The 19,835-nt window shown below is 36.4% G+C and overlaps 1 protein-coding gene across 1 annotated transcript; it reads left to right on the top strand.

Annotated features, from left to right (window-relative positions):
• Positions 1-1,722: 1,722 nt before the first annotated feature.
• On the top strand, positions 1,723-6,680 carry LOC127126475 (cell division control protein 48 homolog B). The gene is made up of 12 exons (XM_051055406.1): positions 1,723-2,163; positions 2,256-2,300; positions 2,466-2,521; positions 2,619-2,768; positions 3,954-4,046; positions 4,163-4,262; positions 4,596-4,877; positions 4,963-5,132; positions 5,269-5,397; positions 5,758-5,845; positions 5,993-6,070; positions 6,177-6,680. Exons 1-12 carry the CDS (start codon positions 2,014-2,016, stop codon positions 6,513-6,515), a joined length of 1,680 nt encoding a protein of 559 aa, XP_050911363.1. The 5' UTR covers positions 1,723-2,013; the 3' UTR covers positions 6,516-6,680.
• The last annotated feature ends 13,155 nt before the right edge of the window (positions 6,681-19,835 follow it).

The following is a 19,835-nucleotide window of genomic DNA, read 5'->3' as shown; positions in this document are numbered from 1 at the left end:
CATTATAGTTTAGCGTTATATTGTGACTTATAAGATGTATAATGTAATATGTCTCTCTTGATGTCATGTATCGCATAATGTGTATAGAGTTAAATTGTGTAATTTGTATGATGTTTGTCTGGCTGTTAATGCAATGTATCACAAAGAGTGTGTGCTTTGTAGTTAATGATGTGAACAATGCTTGCTTTGTGTCATTTATGAAAATGTTGTGTTATTCCTATGTCTGATAAAATATTACTATACCTAGCTATTATCCTTGTATTATGATATGCATCAAGCACCCTCTTAGAATGTTATGGACATTATGAAATTATTATAGATGCATATTCAACGGGGCTTAATGGCTATGTAGGTGTCATGTGTAATATGTACATGTGACTATTGTGTAGTACGTGAGAAATGTGAGTGTAGTGTGTGGTGTTTGGTAATGTAATTTGTGATGTGTATATTATATAGATTAAAGTTTTATAGACTCAAACATTCTCCTCTACCGTGTCATAACCATTTAAGGCTAATGTATACGAGAATGATGTGAGTGTGAAGATGATGACCGCTATGATAAACCCTTCTGACACAGTGTGAAACTGAAGGATATTTCACCCGGAATTAAAAGAGAATGGTGTGTGTGTGAATATTATCCCTATTGTGTTGTTGATGTTATATGTGACAAGAACATGGTTAGTCATTTAGTCATTGGTTATTTAATTATATAACAAATTTTTTCGGAGCCACATTTTCTTTTATTGATTTCGGTTCACCGTTGTTATTCTCTTCATCCACAGTATCCCTTGTATCATGTTCCTGCGAGTCAAGAAAGTCTGCATCGTTACTTTTCACACATTGCATTGGAGAATTCACTATAATATCCTTATCGTTCTCATTCAGTCCTTCCAAACTTACATTTTCCATCAAACTTGTATGGGCTAGTTGAGCAACTTCTTCCTGCGTCGACAGTCTTGAGCTACTTTCATTTTGCATCAAGTCTGTTTCGTTCTCCACTGTCTAAACATTCTTCAAATTAGCATCACTCTGTCAACCCATCATGCTTTGAATCAAGTTCAAAACTCACTTCATTTTTTAGAACCAGAATTTTTGTAATGTATTTGCTACAGATTAACTATGATTTTAGCTACTTATTAGTTATGAATTTTTGTGAGTTCATGAACAATGTTGATTTTAGCCATGTGCTATACCATGTCAGCGTCTTATCACGTTGACACTGTCATGTGTATGTCTAATCAAAAACTTTCACGGACATTGACATTAGAGATCAAATATATAGACGAAAAACATTAGAATAATTATTTTTAAAAAAAATTAAACAAAAAAACATTATTTATGACTATCAAAAACATAGTTAACTCTTTCTAAAAAGAAATTAAAAAAGAGATTAATTACTATACACTGTCAGTATAAAAAGTTTTACATCGTCGATTCATCATCATCATCCGTTTGTATTATTTTATATATTTTTAAAATAAAAGTCAAACTTCTTTTAATATCCGATATCTATGATTAACTGATGGTGTAAAATCTTTTACATTGTCAATGTATTTCAATTAAACTCATCAAAAAATTCGCAAGTTTAAAATCAAAATCGAAATACATCGACAAAAATACGCTCAAGGTGCCGGATATAGATGAGTTTGGATCTGCTACAGTTGTTAACATCCAGTTTCTGTCTGTACTTAAACCGATGCTCGACACGTGGCATAATAAACTTCAACGGCTGAGATTCGACTTTGCTCAACTTGGGTTTCTTCCCTCTTCTCTCATCACCCCCCTCATCCCTTCTCCATCTTCCACTCACAACCGCCGCCGCCGCGCCGCTACTCCCCGTCGTTTACTGCGGCGGATTTGTCTGTAAAACCATTCCACTCTACTCCTTTTTTCATTTCTTCGGTTTCATTACCACGTTCTTTTCTCAATTTTTATCTTTTCCCGCCTCGCCGCCTTCTCCCGTCACTCCATCCGACTAGCCTCTCACTTTACGCCTTTGCTACCATTGCTGCAATGCCCGGCGAAATTAAAAGCACGAGCACCAGACATCGGAGAGCCGAGGAAGTGATTGGTGGTAACACAGAAGCTATTAAAACCCTCAGAGATCTCATTACATTTCCTTGGCGTCTCTTACCTTGTGATGCAAAGAGACTTGGGGTTAAAGTATGTTTTTCCTTTATTTCTTTCTTTTTAATAGTTCCGATTCTAGTTTTATTTCTTAGTTGTTATAATTATTAATTTTGTTTTGCTTTCAGTTTGGAAGAGGTGTTTTGTTACATGGTTCACCTGGCACCGGAAAGGTAATTTTTTGAACTTCTTGTTGTTACTGTTAATTTTTTTAATGCTTATTATTATTACTTAGTTCATTTCATTGGTTATCAAATAGAGTTTAGATCTAAAAATAGTTGGCTGATGGATTATGTTATGCCATATTTATGAGATATTGTATGTGAATGTGATTGCAGACAAGTTTGGTACGGGCAGTTGTTGAAGAATGCGGGGCAATTTTGACGATTATAAGGTACTTGTATTTTGAATTTCCAGTATTGTGGATATTGTGCTCCAATGTCTATGGCTTGAATAAATTATTTGTAATTACTTGCCTGTTTGTTTTGTAGCCCAAACACCGTTCATAGCGCACATGTTGGTGAAAGTGAGAGAAATCTCCGCGAGGCTTTTTCTGAGGCATCTTCTCACGCAGCCTTGGGCAAGTCTTCAGTTATCTTTATAGATGAAATAGATGTACTTTGTCCTCGCCAAGATTCCAGGTATGGGACAATTAATGACTTTTATACTTAATGATACCTTGTGGTTTTTTGTTGTTGTAGTTATTGCTTCTTTTATCTCATATTTCTTTTTATTGTGATTAATTCTGTTGTAATCTCAAATTAATGAAAGTAGAGAAAATAATAGGATAACAACTATTCTTTTAGAAAATCCCCTGGTCTAGGCACAAGAAATGTCTATATTTATAATATTTTTTCTACTCCTGAACATGTTTTGGGTCGGTTGGGTCGGTTATGTATTGCTTCAATATTTTCCTGGCATACAGTTGACAGGACGTGTCGTAGATTGTGTGTGTGTGTGTGTAGTTTGCTATAAAATGTCTCTATGTTTCATTGATAAAATATTTTTTCCTGGTTTCTCATTAATCATGTCACTAAATCTGGATTTTCATTCTTTTTATCTAGTTGAAATACAACTTTGTGATTCTATGCTTACCCGTCCACCTCATTTTTTATTTCAACTAATGTGATGAAAGTAATCGAATATCTTTTTGTTTGAAATGATCAGAGATATGAACAAAAGTCCAACTAATTTGGTAAGAACGGATTATTTGTATATTCTCTAAGATAAAGAATCTGCTTATTAGTTAGGATGTAATATTTTGCCATAATTTTGTTAATATATACTTGTGAAAATCTGTCGTGGATATTCTCGGAATGTTGTTAGCATAATTTTTCGAATAAAGGGTTAAAATCCTTAAACTATTTGAACGATGTTTCCTAAGTTAGTAGCCATCAACATTACCGGGGCTAGAGTTGGGTATACCCTGTCAAGTTTATGAATCAGAGTTATATCAGGTATTGTTTAGCTGAATTCATAAGATTGCAGTTCGGCTCTTGGTTTCTAATCTTTGTCAAGCCTTTTGTTGCTTTTGTTTGGTAGGGATTTAATGTTGCTATATTCCAACATGTGAGTGTGATAATCTTTGGCAATTGTGTTTTTTCTATCTTAGGTTGTATTTGATATCATTAGCCCTGACTTTCTGGTCTAGTTTTATCAAATCATTGGCCCTGACTTTCTGTTTTGTAATGCTATTGTTTGACATTTTGCCGTGCCTTCATATTATTAATATTAAGTGAATTTTTGGATTTGTGGCCTTCATATTATTAATTTTAAGTGAATTTTTTGATTTGTGGCCTGACAGTTATTTTTATTCATGCATACAGGAGGCTTATTGCTTCCCAACTTCGTTTTTTGATGGACTCAAACAAAGCAACCTCTTCTACACCGGGGGTAGTTGTGGTTGCATCAACTAACAGGTTACCTATTAAATGACTATTGAAGTTGTGGGATTTTAAATAAAAGGAGGAGAGATAATAATAAGAGTTTTTAATACTTTTAGTTAGTTTTGTATATTTGGTTTCTACATGCACAGGGTGGATGCAATTGATCCTGCCCTAAGAAGGAATGGGCGTTTTGATGTTGAAATTGAAGTTACAGTCCCAAATGAAAAGGAGCGCCTTCAAATTCTAGAGGTAACTGGGAAAGACACTATCTATTTGCCTTCTACTAATGTCTTAATATTTTAGAATAATTTGGTTCTTGAAATGATATAAAAGCCTCTGCAAGCAAGAAATTAGGAGGCGAACCTTGAAGGGTGTATTTTATGTGTATGTGTTGCGTGTGCATAGATATAAAACCATGGGTCTCAATACATTAAGTAGTCAGGATGATTTACTTCCCAGGAGTAATATAACTATTTTCAGAGTTGTTTATACAATTTCTAAGATGAATTGTTTAGTGAGAAAAGTCAATATGTCAGATTACAACCACAAATTTATGTTGTTTTTTTGTTATACTTATTTTAGCTGTATACAAAGAAGATTCCTCGGGATTCACGCGACTTAGAATTTATTGCTGCATCATGCAACGGTTATGTTGGAGCTGATTTGGAGGCTCTGTGTCGTAAAGCTATCGAATCTGCCATTAAAAGGTCCAAAAATACAAATAAAGATGTTAATGATTCCAGTTTAACGATGAAAGATTGGAAGAGTGCAAGGTCTCTTGTTCAACCAAGTATAACAAGAGGCATTACTGTGGAAGTTCCCAAAGTGACATGGAAAGATATTGGGGGATTGAAAGATGTGAAGGTTGTACTTTGTAAATTTTGCATTTGATTTTTACTCTGAAAATTATCATATTCAGCAATGTCTGAGTGTATCATTCCTTGAACAGACAAAGCTCGAGAAAGCTATTGAGTGGCCTATCAAGTATCCTGATGCATTTTCAAGACTTGGAATAACCCCTGTTCGTGGAATTCTTCTCCACGGGCCTCCAGGATGTTCCAAAACTACTCTTGCTAAAGCTGCTGCAAATGCTGCTAATGTTCCGTTCTTTTCCTTGAGGTTTAAATAATTTTAATCTTTTTCTTGTAACATATCGTTTTTTTTTTCCTTTTCTTTCTTTCTTTGCAATTCCGCTCTTATAGAAACCGTTGTCTCACATTAAGGAAATATTTTGAAGTAATAAATTATGAATTAGTGGTGCAGAATTATTTTCAATGTATGTTGGAGAAGGAGAAAGTTTGCTTCGTGAAATATTTCGCAAAGCACGGCTTGCTGGAAAAAGTATAATATTTTTTGATGAAGCTGACGTAGTAGCTGGGAAACGGTTAGTAAGCTTCTTTTGTATGCATTACGGAAAATATTCCTAAGAACTATTATGTTGTTGTGGGACTTTTGCACATTGTGATAGCATTTCATTATCAGTTTTCAATTGTGTTGACATGGGGAACGGAATCTGATTTTTTTTCCAACTCCTTATTTTTTAGTGACATTTACGAAGTTCCCCTTCACAGGATTGAGACCCACATGTATTTCACTGAATAATATCGTGTGGGAAAGAGTGTCGTCGTAGAGTGTGTTGACGACACTTTGGTGAATTTTATGTCTCTACTCTACATAATATAAACTTGGGATTTTACTCTTGAGTGCTTAAGTACTATGGCTCTGAAGTTTTCCTTAATTACAGGGGTGATAGTTCGAGTGGTAGTGCCGCAGTTGGAGAGAGGCTTTTATCAACTCTGCTTACTGAAATGGATGGTTTAGAAGAAGCTAAAGTAAGTTTATTTATTAAAGGGAAACATTTTATCCTCCCACACTTTTGTCCTCTTTTATCAACCATTCATTCGTTTATCAAAACATTGGTGGTCAAAGTCTAATTTTTTATTCTTTCCCTGACTATATTCACATATTTTTTCTTCTAGGGAGTCCTTGTTTTAGCAGCCACAAACCGCCCTTATGCAATTGATGCTGCACTTATGCGTCCCGGTCGATTTGATCAGGTACCCATGTTTACAAGCAATACTCGTTATTCATGTTATATTTATATACAATAAGAAACAATTTCTCAACTCACTTGTCTCACTATTCTATTTTATGGAATAATAGATTTTGTATGTGCCACCACCTGATTTGGAGGGTCGAGTTGAGATACTTAATGTGCACACACGAAGGATGCAATTAGGGAGTGATGTTGATCTCAGAAGACTAGCAGAAGATACCGAGTTCTTCACGGGTGCTGAACTAGAGGGATTATGTAAAGAAGTTGGAATAGTAGCTCTAAGGGAAAACATGGACGCCACTGTTGTTTTTGACCGTCATTTTCAGATCGTGAAGAATTCCTTAAAACCAGCATTAACAGCCGATGTCATTGATTCATACTCATCTTTTAGAAGAACCTCATCTCGAGTTTTGCCTAAGATTGACCAAGAACATAGAGATGGTTGAAGTTATCCCTGTGAGTGTTTGGTAAAGTGATCATGAACAAATGACATTTAATAGTTATAAAGAGTGAACAAATGACATTATTTAACAGTGAACATTGAATATTCACCGCTGAAACAACATATGCTACTGCAACAATTTTATATTCGTTGTTATTCTTTTATTGAACCTAGTAGCAACACTTCTAGATACTTTATATAATGCATTATCTTTCAAGGGGATAAATGATCTTCAAGACATACATATCTATTACTAGGAAAATTTTATTTCATATCCCTACATTTATATTAATATCCCTACAATTTTTTAAAAATATCAATTTTATCCTTAATTGTTTTAATCAATTTACCATTTTATTTTTAACCATTTAATTGAGACTTCCAAAAATTACATTTTTCACCCTCGTATCGGAACTCCTTGAAAAATAGTTCTGATATGTTTTTTTTTCAAATCGGAAGACTTTGTGAAAAATATCCGGAACACTGAAAAAAAATATATCATAAGAATTACTTGAAGAGTTTCGGTTCTTTTTGAAGAAAAAAAAACGTTCCGGAACACTTATCGTATGTGTTCCGGTTAATAAAGTGACATATACCAGAACTCTTCCTTGAAGACTTCTGATATTCTATTTCTGTATTTCGGAACTCTTCCTTGTATTTTTTGAAATCTTCTCAAAATATGTGTAGATATTTCTGATGCGTTTTTAACCACTCAAAGATTTGGTACACGAGAAGAGGTGATAGATTTGGTACACGAGAAGAGGTGATCAGATGGATTAAAGAGGTTGGAATCGATAATAAAATAACCGTTATTATCACTCGTTCAAATACTGAAACAAGTAAGAGAGGGAGAAGTAACAAATTAATATTTGGTTGTGATAAAGGTGGGAAACACAAGGATACTGATAGTGGAACCCAAAGTGCGTCCAAGAAATGTGGATGTCCATTTAAAATCAGGTCGACTCCGTCGAAAGATGGGTCTGGTTGGAAGATTGATGTAAAATGTGGGGTCCATAATCATGGTTTATCTGATAGATTAGAAGGTTATTCCTTTGTTGGTAGGTTGACCACAGATCAGAAGCAACATGTCGCTGATTTGACAAACAGACATGTACCACCTAGACACATATTGTTTTCCTTGCAAGACCGAGATCCAGAGAATGTCACTCGGATTACGCAAATATACAATCATAAGAGTATGATAGAAAAAGAGATAAGAGGTCCTAGAAGTGAGATACAACATTTGTTTAAGTTTATTGAGGATGCAGGCTATGTGTATTGGAGTAGAAAAATGGATGACTCGGAAGTTGTAAGAGAAATATTTTGGACCCATCCTGATTCAGTTAAGTTGTTGAATATTTTTTCTATTATATTAGTTATGGATAACACCTGCAAGACAAACAAATATAGACAACCTTTGTTTGAAATTGTTGGCATGACATCAACCGAGTTGACTTTTGTTGTCGCATTTGCGTATATGGAGTCTGAGCAGACAAAGAATTTTTGCTGGTATTGGAGAAACTTAAAGAATTGTTTGTGAAGAAAGATTTGTGTCCACAAGTGATTTTGACAGATAGAGATCTTGCTTTGATGAAAACAATTGAAATTGTGTTTTCAGGTTGATTAATTTGCTATGTAGATTTCACATTAACAAAAACGTTGGTGCAAAATGCAAACAATATGTGGTGAATGACATGCAAAAGACGATAGACACATTATGGATAGAAGTTGTTTGGGCTAGTGATGAGGTTGAGTATGGTCAACGGTTGCATCAACTTGAGCAGACATGTGTTTATTATAGTGGATTTATTAATTATGTGAAAGACACATGGTTGACTCCACATAGAAAGAGATTTATTGGAGCATGGATTAATCGAGTGCTACATTTGGGTAACACGACGACTAATCGGTATGTGTTATATTTTTTACTATGTATTTTTTTTATATGTGATATTTTTAATATTTTCAATATGTTATTTTTAGGGTTGAATCTGCTCATTGGAAGTTAAAGCAGATGTTAGAAAACAGTATATGTGACATGGTCAAATGTTGGGAAGCTATGAATAACAACTTAAGGTTACAACTTGACAACATTAGAGCTTCTTTTCAAAAAAGTTGTTACGAAGTTGAGCACGCACACATAAGTCCATTTTATGGTAATATGTGTAGTTCAGTGTCTCGAGCTGCTTTGAGACGTATTGCTGAATAGTTATTGAGAGTTGATTATGTTGGAACTAACAGACAAATCTGTGGTTGTACTCTTAGAACATCTTATGGGTTACCTTGTGCTTGTGAGTTAGGAAGATACGCACTAGGTGGTATACCGGTACCCATAGATGTTGTTCATGTTCATTGGAGGAAACTAACTATGGAAGTTGAGTTAGAGGTAGATGCAGATGATGGATCAGAGGTGGATATGACTTGTGCAATAGATGAATTGTGGAAACGATTTAGGTCATTAGATGCTGTTGGAAAAAGGGAATTAAAGAGTAGGATTTATGAACTTGCATACTCCACAATGACTCCATTGTGTCCACCACCCGAGAAATTAAAAACCAAAGGAGGAGTGAAGAAGAAAGGAAAAAAACCAGCAGTATATGATGTTTATAGGGATCCTTCGTATCATGAGTATGTTGATAAGGCATCTCAATCTTCAGAAAGGCATCTTAACCATCACAGACTTCGAAGAAGTTAAAATTATCAAAGAAGCAACCACAATCAAAGAAACATTCCACTCTTCAATTTCCTAATCATATTATGTCATACATTGAAGATGTAGTTAATGTTGTATCAGATGGTAATTGTGGATTGAGAGTCATTGCATCATTGCATGTATATGGTGAGGATGGTTGGTTAATGGTTCGCCGAGACTTGGAGTTGGAAATAATAGACAAGGATTGTAACACCTCAAAATTTGCCCTCTTCTCTTGGGACTAGCTTAGCATATTGCATTTCATTTTGTAGGTCATTAGTCAGTGCATCTTTGCATATCATGTGGAAACAATAAGCAAGTCATCCTCCTAGGTCTTTATCAGAAGATGAGGAGGTTAAAAGATTCAAGCCTGAGGGTCTCATGGATTGATCACTAGCCATCTGAGGGTTTGTGCTTTAATTAGGGTTTCTGGTTCCTCAAGGAGAATGGTTATTATCTTGGTTGAATTGGTACATCACCATCATCATGGTCTTATCATCACCAAGAGGTTCATTGTGCCTGATCATTTTCCTTGGGATTAGGGTTTTGACCTCTGGTCAACCCTAATCATCTGAATTGAGCCAATCAGGGTTTTGCAAGGAGATGGGGGCTTTGTGGAGATGGGGATCATCTTATGGTTTTAATGAGCTTGTGGAAGCTAGGGTTTCATTTTGGAGCCATTTCATCAGGAGATTGAGGCTCAAATTCATTTGTGCATGACCAAGTCATCTGTCAACTGAAAAAAGTCAACCAAAAGTCAATTGTTGGATTTGGAGGTGGGAGATGGTTAGAGAGGCATCATTCATGTTCAAACAAGTCTCATTTGACATTTCAAACATCAACATTGAAGAAAATAAAGTCAGGACAAAACTTTCCAAAAATAGAAAGTGACTTGTAATTCAAAATTGCCAAAATTGGAAAGGTTTTCTCCTCAATATTACATCATCAAAAATGCTTCAAATGAAATTTTGTTGAACATGAAAGTTGTATATATTGTTCTCCCATTTCCAAAAAGTCCAAGAACATGAATTTCTCATGTATGGTTGAAGAGATATGGATCAATCTTTGCCAAGTGAATTTGAACTTCAAGAAGGCATAACTTTCAAACCATAAGGCCAAATGAGATGGCTCTTTTTGCAACATTTCTCTCTTGACATGCACTATCCAATTCATGCATCATAAGCCATGCATTTTGATCACAAAAATATTGGCATTTTCATTTGAATTTTGGAGGGAAATCCTAAATTCAAAAATTATGCATTGTTTTCACTTCCTAGCATTGCATTTGGCTTCTACATGGCATTTTCAATTGAATTGGAACCAAAAACGTGCACTGTTCCATTGGTCATTATATGCATAAGGTGCATTTGCAAATTTGCATCAACACTTGGTTTTCACTAATCCACTTGCATTAGCTTAATTGTGATTAACCAACATCATTAGCACACCATATAAAAGCTAAAGCATAACTGTTTTCATGATTAACAACACCAGAATTCAGATCTAGATCCAATCTTCACAATTTTTTCTCTCAACTTTTCTTCAATTTTCTTCATACACATTGCTATTTCCTTGATTGAATCATCATCCACAAGCATAATTGAGCATTTTGGAAGCAAGATTCATCAAGTTTTCATGCAAATTCGAAGCTGTTGAAGCTCACATCCATCAATGGCAGTTGGATTTTCTGGCCAAATCGTGCAAGCTTAACCTCCAAACCTTCCTCCATTCCATCATATAGGAGCTAAGGATCACCTGTTTGTGCATTACCAAGCCTGAAAGCATCCATTCCAGTTCTGTAGTTTCAACAAGGTTAGATTTCGAATGTCATGATTCATGAAATTGTTATATGCTTATGGTAGATCTTTCAACACTGAGTGCATTGAGCTTTGGATCATCAATTTCCATGGAGAAATGAGTTAGTTATTGTGATTTTAAGTTTGACATGTGAAACTTTTCTTGCTCGACCCATTCGTGTTAGTGAGAGTTAGGTTAAATTAGATGTGAATTCGTGTTGTGCATGGAAAGATGAACACATTGATGTAATCATTTTTGGATTCTGGCATTTTTGTTCTTGAGCTCAAGAACATGATGAAGGCTGTACGAAGGCTAGGGTTTTATTTTCCAGACTGCGTTTGATCCATGATAGCGTTTGGTTGCATGTGTTTTTATGTTAAGAGCCATGCGTTGGTCCACGTGTTGCTTGCCTGGCGTTATGATTGGTTGCTGTTGTTTTGCCTTGCCACGTAGACTTTAATGAAACGCAGAGTTTCATTGTTAACGCGCCAAGTTCAAATATCAACTCGGTTCGATTCCAGCCGTGGACAAGTTCCAATAGTGCTTTGTATTTTATTCCATTTTTCTCATCCATGTTCATACCATGCTTTCATGTGTTTTTTTAATTTTTTCTTCACTTAAAAAATGCATAACTCCGTAAATAATGATCCAAATGATGTGTGGTTTTTTGCATTATTCTCCTCATGATGTCTAGTTTTTATGGCTATTTTTCCACAATTTGTGCCTGGATGGAATTAAATTGGACCTAGGGTTTGTGTATGCATGTGCTATCTTGAACCTTGCTTGCCATTTGCTTTGGGAAATGATGAATTTTAATCCAATGCCTTTGAAACTTTGCATGCTTAAAGTAGACATCTTGCTGGACATTTTGGTGTTGAGTTTGCATTTTTAGCATTTCTGGTTGTTGAGATATGATCTGGTTAATGTAGGTGTGACAATGTGTGTCACACCTTTGCTTTCTTAATTTGATGATTTTCTTTTCCATGCCAAATAAATTCCAAATGATGTGATTTTTTGCATGATGTTTCTTCTGGATGTTAGGATTGCTCATGATTTTATTTGGAATTTTTTGGATTCATTTATGATTTGTTTGAGATTTTTCTTTCTGGATGACCATTTGTGGACTTTTGAATAGTCATGAACTTCAATGATTTGTGAAATGATGGTTGTTTATCCTATGGATTTGAAATTTTGCACATTGCTTCTAGACACATTGAAGTTTATTTTGGATTTGTTTTGAGGCATTTATCATTTGTCAATTCTGTTTTAGGCTTGTGTTAAGTTGATGTAGCATTTTGTGCCCTATTTGAGCTTGTTTGTGCTTGCCTTGCCTTATGGAATTTATTTGCCATGCTTAGACTTGTCCAAATGCCTTTATTTTTGGTGTGTTGATCATGTTGTATGTTCTGTTTAGCCATGATTTTTCTTGAGATTAATTGAATCATTTTGGAATTAATGTGGATGTGTTCATTCTGTTGCTTCAATGAGCTTCCAATTTGCATGCCTTGCCTTATTTGATTTGTGAAATGAACTTGGTGCATGATATGGATGTGGAACCTTTTGGATTATGTTCTTATTGGATTGAATTTGATTCATGCCAATTTTCATGTTCTGTTTTGAATTATTTCTCCTTTTTTGACCCTAGGCCTTGTCCTAGTGGTTGATGCTTATGTTTGAGTTTTGTTTTCAGGATAAGGAGCATGTGGTCATAAGGGAATTGATTCATTTGCTTGAGTTGGATCATTTGGTTGATGATTAGCTAATCTTGACTTGTTTTGTAGGTTGCTTTTAGCTCATTTGAGTTGAGCTTATGCCTTGCACATTATAGCTTGCACTTGTTGTCTGTTTGACTGTGTCTGTTGACCATTGGCTTTTAACTGTCTGTTTGACTTTTTGAGTTGTGTACTGACTGAGTTAGATTGTTTTCAGGTACATTAGTTGCTTAAGTTCTTTTGAACTTTCTTTTGCTTTGCTTGGTTGCTTAACCATTTGAGGTATAACTCACTGACTTCATGTAGTCTGGAAGACCTGTCCTGTTACTTGGGCAGGCACCTGTCTGAAGCCCTCCTTAAGAGGCAATGCTTGTGTATGTTTATCTTCGTGCCAAGCAGGAAAAGTCTTTTGATAAGGCAATTGGCAGATAAAAGAGATGTGCAATCCATCTCCTGCTATTCAGTGTGTCATCCACTTTGCTTACACACCTTGTGTTGATGCATTGTGGATATTAACCCAAGATCTTTGTTGAGTCAGTCATATGTGGATAGAAGAGTTCCTGCTTTCTGAACTCCCACACCTTCTATTTGAGTCAAGCTCTCCCAGGCCAGGGATAAGAGCTGTGAGGCACACCCCTCACTTCCCATTTCATCTGCTTCACCCTAACTCTCAATGTTAGGGTTAAGAGCTAACATCACCCTAATACAGTGGCTTGTTTGTCGAGGTTGACATGACCCCTTGACTAAAGCCTAACCTTGTGTGAGCCCATCTGTTTGTATATAATGTGTGTACTTGCTCTTGTGTTTGTGTGATTTTGTTTGTCCTGATTAGGATAGCTTGCTGCCTGTGCAAGTTAGATAGAAACCTCAACCTAGGACCATTGCGGATTACATGATAACTATTAAGCTCGAGTCAGTCTCCCTTATAGTTTGTCATTTCCCAGTCTCTGGTTAGGAGGAAGTTTCTCCCCTGTTAAGGGGAACTACGTTGCCCTGATCCTCATACTAGATGAGGTACGTAGGCAGGAGGTCGTACGAGATCTCTCCGGGCACCCTTTTCTTTTTTTGAGTGTGTTGTGCTTGACAGCTATCAGGCTCGAGTTCCCGACTCCCTGTTAGTCTGTGTGTTCACCCTTTTCCTTTTTTGTGTGTGTTTGCTTGACAGTTACTAGGCTCGAGTGCCAGACTCCTTAGTAACTTGTTTTGTTGGTTAACCCTCTTGTGTGTTAGGAGATGGATGTAAGACCAGCGATTGGCATTCCGTATCCTATTGGCGTTTGTTTGTGTGGAGTCTGACGTAAGTCCAGCGATTGGCAATTGGTTTCCCGTGTGTGTTTGTTGGTTCGGAGTCCGATGTAAGCCCAGCGATTGGTATTCAGTTTCCATGTTTGTCTGTTTGTGTGTTTGTTTTGACGTCTCAGCGTCTGTGCGTGTGTTTTATTTCGGCGTGCGTGAGCCGAACTACGGTAGCTCTGATTCTCATTCCAGATGAGATACGTAGGCATAGGATGCGATGTCCTAGCGAGCCCGTTCCCCTCTTATCCCACCTGTGTTGTTTCTGGTGTGTGTGTGTGATGTTTGTGAGCAGTTTTAGCAACCTTATTCTTCCTTTCTGAGCGTGGATCCCGTCGAGTACGACGGATGCGTAGGGGTGCTAATACCTTCCCTTCGCATAACCGACTCCCGATCCCATCTCTCTTTGGTCGCGAGACCATGTCTTTCCCAGGTTTACTTTGAGCGTTTCCTTTCCCTCCTTTGGGATAAATAACGCACGGTGGCGGCTCTATTTGTTTTGTTTTAGCCCGCCGGTTGTTTTTCGCGGATGCGACAAGGATAAGTCAACTTTGTATGATAAGTTATTTTGTAATCGGTTGGCAGAAGTGAGAGATTCTTTGATGATAGAATCCTTTAGTTCACAGCCACCAGAAAAATGGTTGACTCTACCAGATATGGGTTACTTGATAGCAAATTGCTATAATGTTGTACTTGTCTATTTAGACAATTCGTGCATGACTTTCTTTCCTATGACAAGTTCACATTCACCAAATATCTCCATTTATTGCATTGTTTTGTTAACCAAAATCATTGGGTTCAGGTACGTATTTTTATTTTATATGACTTACTGCTTTAATTATTTCACTTTCTTAAATATATGTTTTAATTATTGTTATCAGGTTAACATGAAATATGGGTTTCCGTTGCCACCGGTCACATTAGATTGGTAGAAGTTTCGTTGTCAAGCAGCAATGTCTTGGATGTTAGGATTTGTAGGACGTCTACAACATTGGAAATTACTTACGCCTATATTAGCATGAATATGTAATCAAAACATGAATATTATATTATGTCTATTTTATTACATTCGGTTCTAAAAGTTAATACATAAATAAATGTGAATGATAAATATGCAAAGCTTCAAATAAATCAGCAAACTGCAGATCTTCCTCTTCGGCATTAATCTGTCTCAGATAACGATGAATCAATGTAGATACACGAGCTCGATTAGGATCAGATGGTCCTGCATCGTAAACAGGAACTAGCACCTCTCTTGGTTCGGGACCAAACATGGATGCGAAACACAATAATACCACTCCAGATATCCATCTTCTATATCAGATGGAGTGGTGGCCAAGGTTGTTGGACGGATCACAGCAAGAATGCTCTGATGGTAACCAATCCAATTAACATCAATATCATTGGCCATCATACAATCAAGAGGTGGGGATGGAACATATTGCTTGTATCTGAACTGACATAAACATCTGTCAGGCAAGTATGGAACAAATGTGTCACCCCACTTCAAACACCCATTGTACAAACATAACTCATCAAATTGACGCCATCCTCTATGATCCTCAAATGGACACCATATGACGTCGGCAGATGTCAGCTCGTCCAAAATAGGTCGTAAATCATCCATCTTCAGGACTCCTTGCCTATAGGACCATCTCATCGCTCGAGGAAGACCACAATTATCAGCTAGTTTCCAATTCTCTCCTCTTTTTCCAACAGTTGGAAAGTACTCGTGAATCCAACACTTTTACAATATAAAAACATAATAAACAAAATAAATTAAATTAACATACTTTATAAAATGAATCCAACACTTAATAAACAAAATTAAATTATATACCTGTAGGAGAGTAGGATATCCACCGAGCTGCTTGCAACTGAACATGGACGCATCTCCAAGGTATCTGTATAGGGTAGCCAATGCAGCTGCTCTCCAATTATATCCCTAACATCTATCTAAGTCTGTAAACAGTAAGAGATATCGTGCCTCGACAAGTGTAAAGGTCTTGTCGGCAAAAATTATGGAACCCACCAACATCAATAAATATGCTCTAGTCGCATATGCCCAGCTAGAAGTAGCTCTATGTTGTACGAATTAATCGTATAACCACTCCAATTTATAATAAAAAACCCTGCAACTACGAACATGTCATTGTGCCTCACTATGTGACACTCCTAAGTAGTCAACATCAAGTTCAACAGCAACCTCTTTAGTGACATCTTGAGGACTCCATAACACACCCCTGATGGGCAAGTGAAGCAGACATGAGACATCATCCAAAGTAATGCTCATCTCACTAAACGACATGTGAAATGAAGATGTCTCTAGATGCCATATTTCAACAAATGCGGATACCAGATTTGTGTCTATCTTGTTCAAATTATTTCTCTGAAGTGAAGATAACCCATACCTAGAAACCCAAATCTCCACCTATTGTGGAAGAGCTGGTGGAATCCTCGATGTCAGCTTAAGTCCGTTTGCAGCAACCTTTAACTCTTTCTTCGGACCTCTTTCCTGAAAACAATTAAAACACATATTATAAAACACAATATAAAATATTCAAATATTATTCAATTTCAAATTTACGTCTTTTATTTACCTCACCAAACCATAAATGGCGAGCAACATGATGCTCGCACTTTACCAAAAGAGACGTATCGTACGACCCTCCTGGATAGTTAGACGACTCTGCTGCAAATGTAGATGAGCCCTGTCCTAAACTACGGTATGGAATCCTACCGTCGACACTTCGTCTTCGAACCACTACAAAAAAAATTATTAAAAAAGTGCACCAGAACACTTCTAAAAAGAGTTCCAGTGTGATGAAACCAGAGTTTGACTTCCGGAACACTTTCCATAAGACTTCTGGTTAACTGAATAAAAATCGGAAGTCTTTTACAAAGAGTTCTAGTAAACATTCTTCCAAACCAGAAGTCTTTCTTAAAGAGTTCCGGTTCAATGCCTAAAAATTACAGTGAATCAGAAGTCTTCTGGAAAGTGTTATAGTATGTTTTTTGTGAACCAGAAGACTTACTCTGAGTGTTCCGGTTTACAATGCCAAAAACGCTGATCCGGAAGTCTTGAAGCGAAAATGAAATAAAATTCAATATTTTGAAAAGTATACCCTATTTATACGAGGGTATTTTGGTCCAAAAAACTATATTGTAGGGGTATGAGTATAATTGTAGGGGTACGAGGTAAAACTTTCCGCTCCTGGTAGCCCTAACTCCATCAATCTAATTGTATGTCTGAAACCCAACAGTATCAGCCACCAACAGGGCCTCTTACTTCACGTGAATTGGCCCCTCAAACAGCCCTAAAAACCACCGTATAAGACTACTCGCCGTCGTGGACTAGCCCTCACCCCCTAAAATTGCAATGTACCTAAAATGACATTTGAGTCTCTCTGCCTCTGTAGGGGAACAAGCACACCATGTATTTTTTGGACAGTACAAAGGCGTCCACCGTGGAGCTCGATGAAACTAACATTTTTTTTTGTCTAGAGATGACTAAAAGGGTCCTACATCATGTAGCGAACACCATTGATAGATACATTTTTGGGAGGGGACTCTCCAGGACCGTTCAACGAAGATACGCAAGGCAGATGTTCGTCGTAATACCCCGAATTTGATTAATTTATTTAATTGAATTTTTATTGTTTTTATTTAGTTATTTGGGTGATTTGATACACTTTAGTTGTTTATTTTGGTGATAACATGCGTTATGTGATTATTTGGCAATTGATGGGGCTTGTTGGAATTAGTAGAGCTTTATTTCATTAAAATGATATAACAATAATAAAATAAGAAAAATAGTGAGATTTAAGGGTAAAAATTAGATTTTTGGTAAAATTGGAGTAACAAGGAGTTTTAAAAGTGTGAAAAGGAAAGTCAATTATATTTTAGGTTAAAAAAATAAATAGAATATGCGAGGAGAGCCAAATTTGTCAGTACATGGAAATTATGCAATTGGAAAAAAGAGGCAAGTGTGAGAGAATGAGAACAAAAGCTTGAGGGAGAAGAAGAACACCATAACCAAACATGTTTTGTGCCTGAAAATTCAATTAGGGGGGGGGGGGGGGGGGGGGGGGGGGGGGGGGGGGGGGACTACTTGAATATATGTGTTATTGCATGAAGGGTATATATGGATTCTCACCCTCCTCTAGGTCTTTCTCCATTATTATGTTTTATGAATTCTTGAATGTGATTATGTGCAATCCATGATAATTTCCGTGTTTGATGTGTAAATTCGTGCTCTGAGTATTGTAAATTTTATGTATATTGAATGAGCATGAATCTGAATGTTATCACTACCATTATTGTGTATTTGGTTTTACGAACATAATATTTAATTCATGATTAATTTATGATTTTGGATGTTAATTGATGTATATATGACTGTTTGATTGTTGTATAATATGTGTCTATTATTTTTTTGTGCGATTTGAGATACAAGGGGTCAAAATCAGAGCTTTGAATGAGCTTCCATGGTAAAAAATGCATATTCTGAGTTTTGCATCAGCGTGACGGGTTGCCCGTCATGCTTTTGGGTCAGCTGACGGCTGTTAGCATGGTGACAGGGAGACCGTCATGGCTTACAGGCTGGAATTTTTCACCGGTCGTCAAAGGGGTTGGGTTATCACACTGTCATACCCCAAAATTCACTTTCCCATTCACAATGATCATCTAGGTCACTAAACCTAATCATTTGCATATATTGATAAGCATTCATCTCATCTACATATCCATAGTATCATGTACATTCCATTTGCATTGAGGAAATCATAAAATCATGGATTCAAGGATCTTGATCCCACAAAGCATTAAAGATTGGTTGAGTCCTAAGCTAGGGTTCTTCCATGGCATGTTTGGTTTGGTGAACCTTCATCTTGGTTGTCTTTATCATGGAGCATAGTGGAAACCTTAATTCACTGGTATTGGATTCAGTCCCTAAAACCCTAATGGTGGGCCTATGGTTTGGGGAAGTGCTTGTAAAGTCTTGTTCCTTGTCTGAAACCCTAATTCTTGTTTGTAGGCACCTATTGGATCGTTGTGGATTGTATCTTGATGATTGGAGTTTAATTAAGGATTGTGGATGGGTAACAGTGAAGTTGATTTTGATTGGGCAATACCTCTTCTTGTCAGTGGTCATTGCATTAGTCCATTATTTTTGGGTCAGTTCCAAGTCTTGCATTGTGATTCATACCAAGTCAAGATCCAAGTTTTAAGTCAAGTTTCTATTCAATTCAAGATATTTGTTTCATATTTAAACTAAGTGTCATTCGTTGTTTGCTTGAGGAAGGTGTTTGAACAAAGTCAATAAGTCATTTGTTACAAGCCCGTATACAATACATCAAGAGGAAACCTTAATCTAACCTACAGTTGACTTTGGTCAATTGTTGACTTTTTGGTCAATCAATTGACATGTCAACCATCTACCTCTAAGTCCGTAATCACATAATTCATGTTCGTGTCCATCTATAGCCATTTTAATCCATGATTCGTTTTCACATCATAACCATTTTTGACCATGTTCATTTCAAACCATAATCCATTATTCATTTTCACATCAAAGCCATTTCCACACTATGTCCATTTTAAAATCAAATCATGTTCATATGAAGTTAAACCATTCATAAGCCCAAATTCATAAACCATTTCATATTACATTCAAATTCATAACATAAACCATACATCTTCAATTCCAATCATCATGTTTCAATCAAAATTTCCAAACCTTAATCATCCTTTTAGTCAATTTCTAACATACAATTCCAAAAGCATAAACCATTAATTTCCATTAAACCATTATTCAATACATAACCATACA

This window comes from Lathyrus oleraceus, chromosome 3, assembly GCF_024323335.1.
Source record: "Lathyrus oleraceus cultivar Zhongwan6 chromosome 3, CAAS_Psat_ZW6_1.0, whole genome shotgun sequence".
Classification (NCBI taxonomy): Eukaryota; Viridiplantae; Streptophyta; class Magnoliopsida; order Fabales; family Fabaceae; genus Lathyrus; species Lathyrus oleraceus.
This window is presented reverse-complemented; position numbering and strand designations above follow the sequence as displayed.

Coding starts and splice junctions, on each gene's coding strand:
- LOC127126475 (XM_051055406.1), top strand. CDS start 2,014: ATGCCCGGCGAAATTAAAAGCACGAGCACCAGACATCGGAGAGCCGAG. Junction 2,769..3,953: donor TGTCCTCGCCAAGATTCCAG/GTATGGGACAAT, acceptor TCATGCATACAG/GAGGCTTATTGCTTCCCAAC. Junction 4,047..4,162: donor GTGGTTGCATCAACTAACAG/GTTACCTATTAA, acceptor CTACATGCACAG/GGTGGATGCAATTGATCCTG.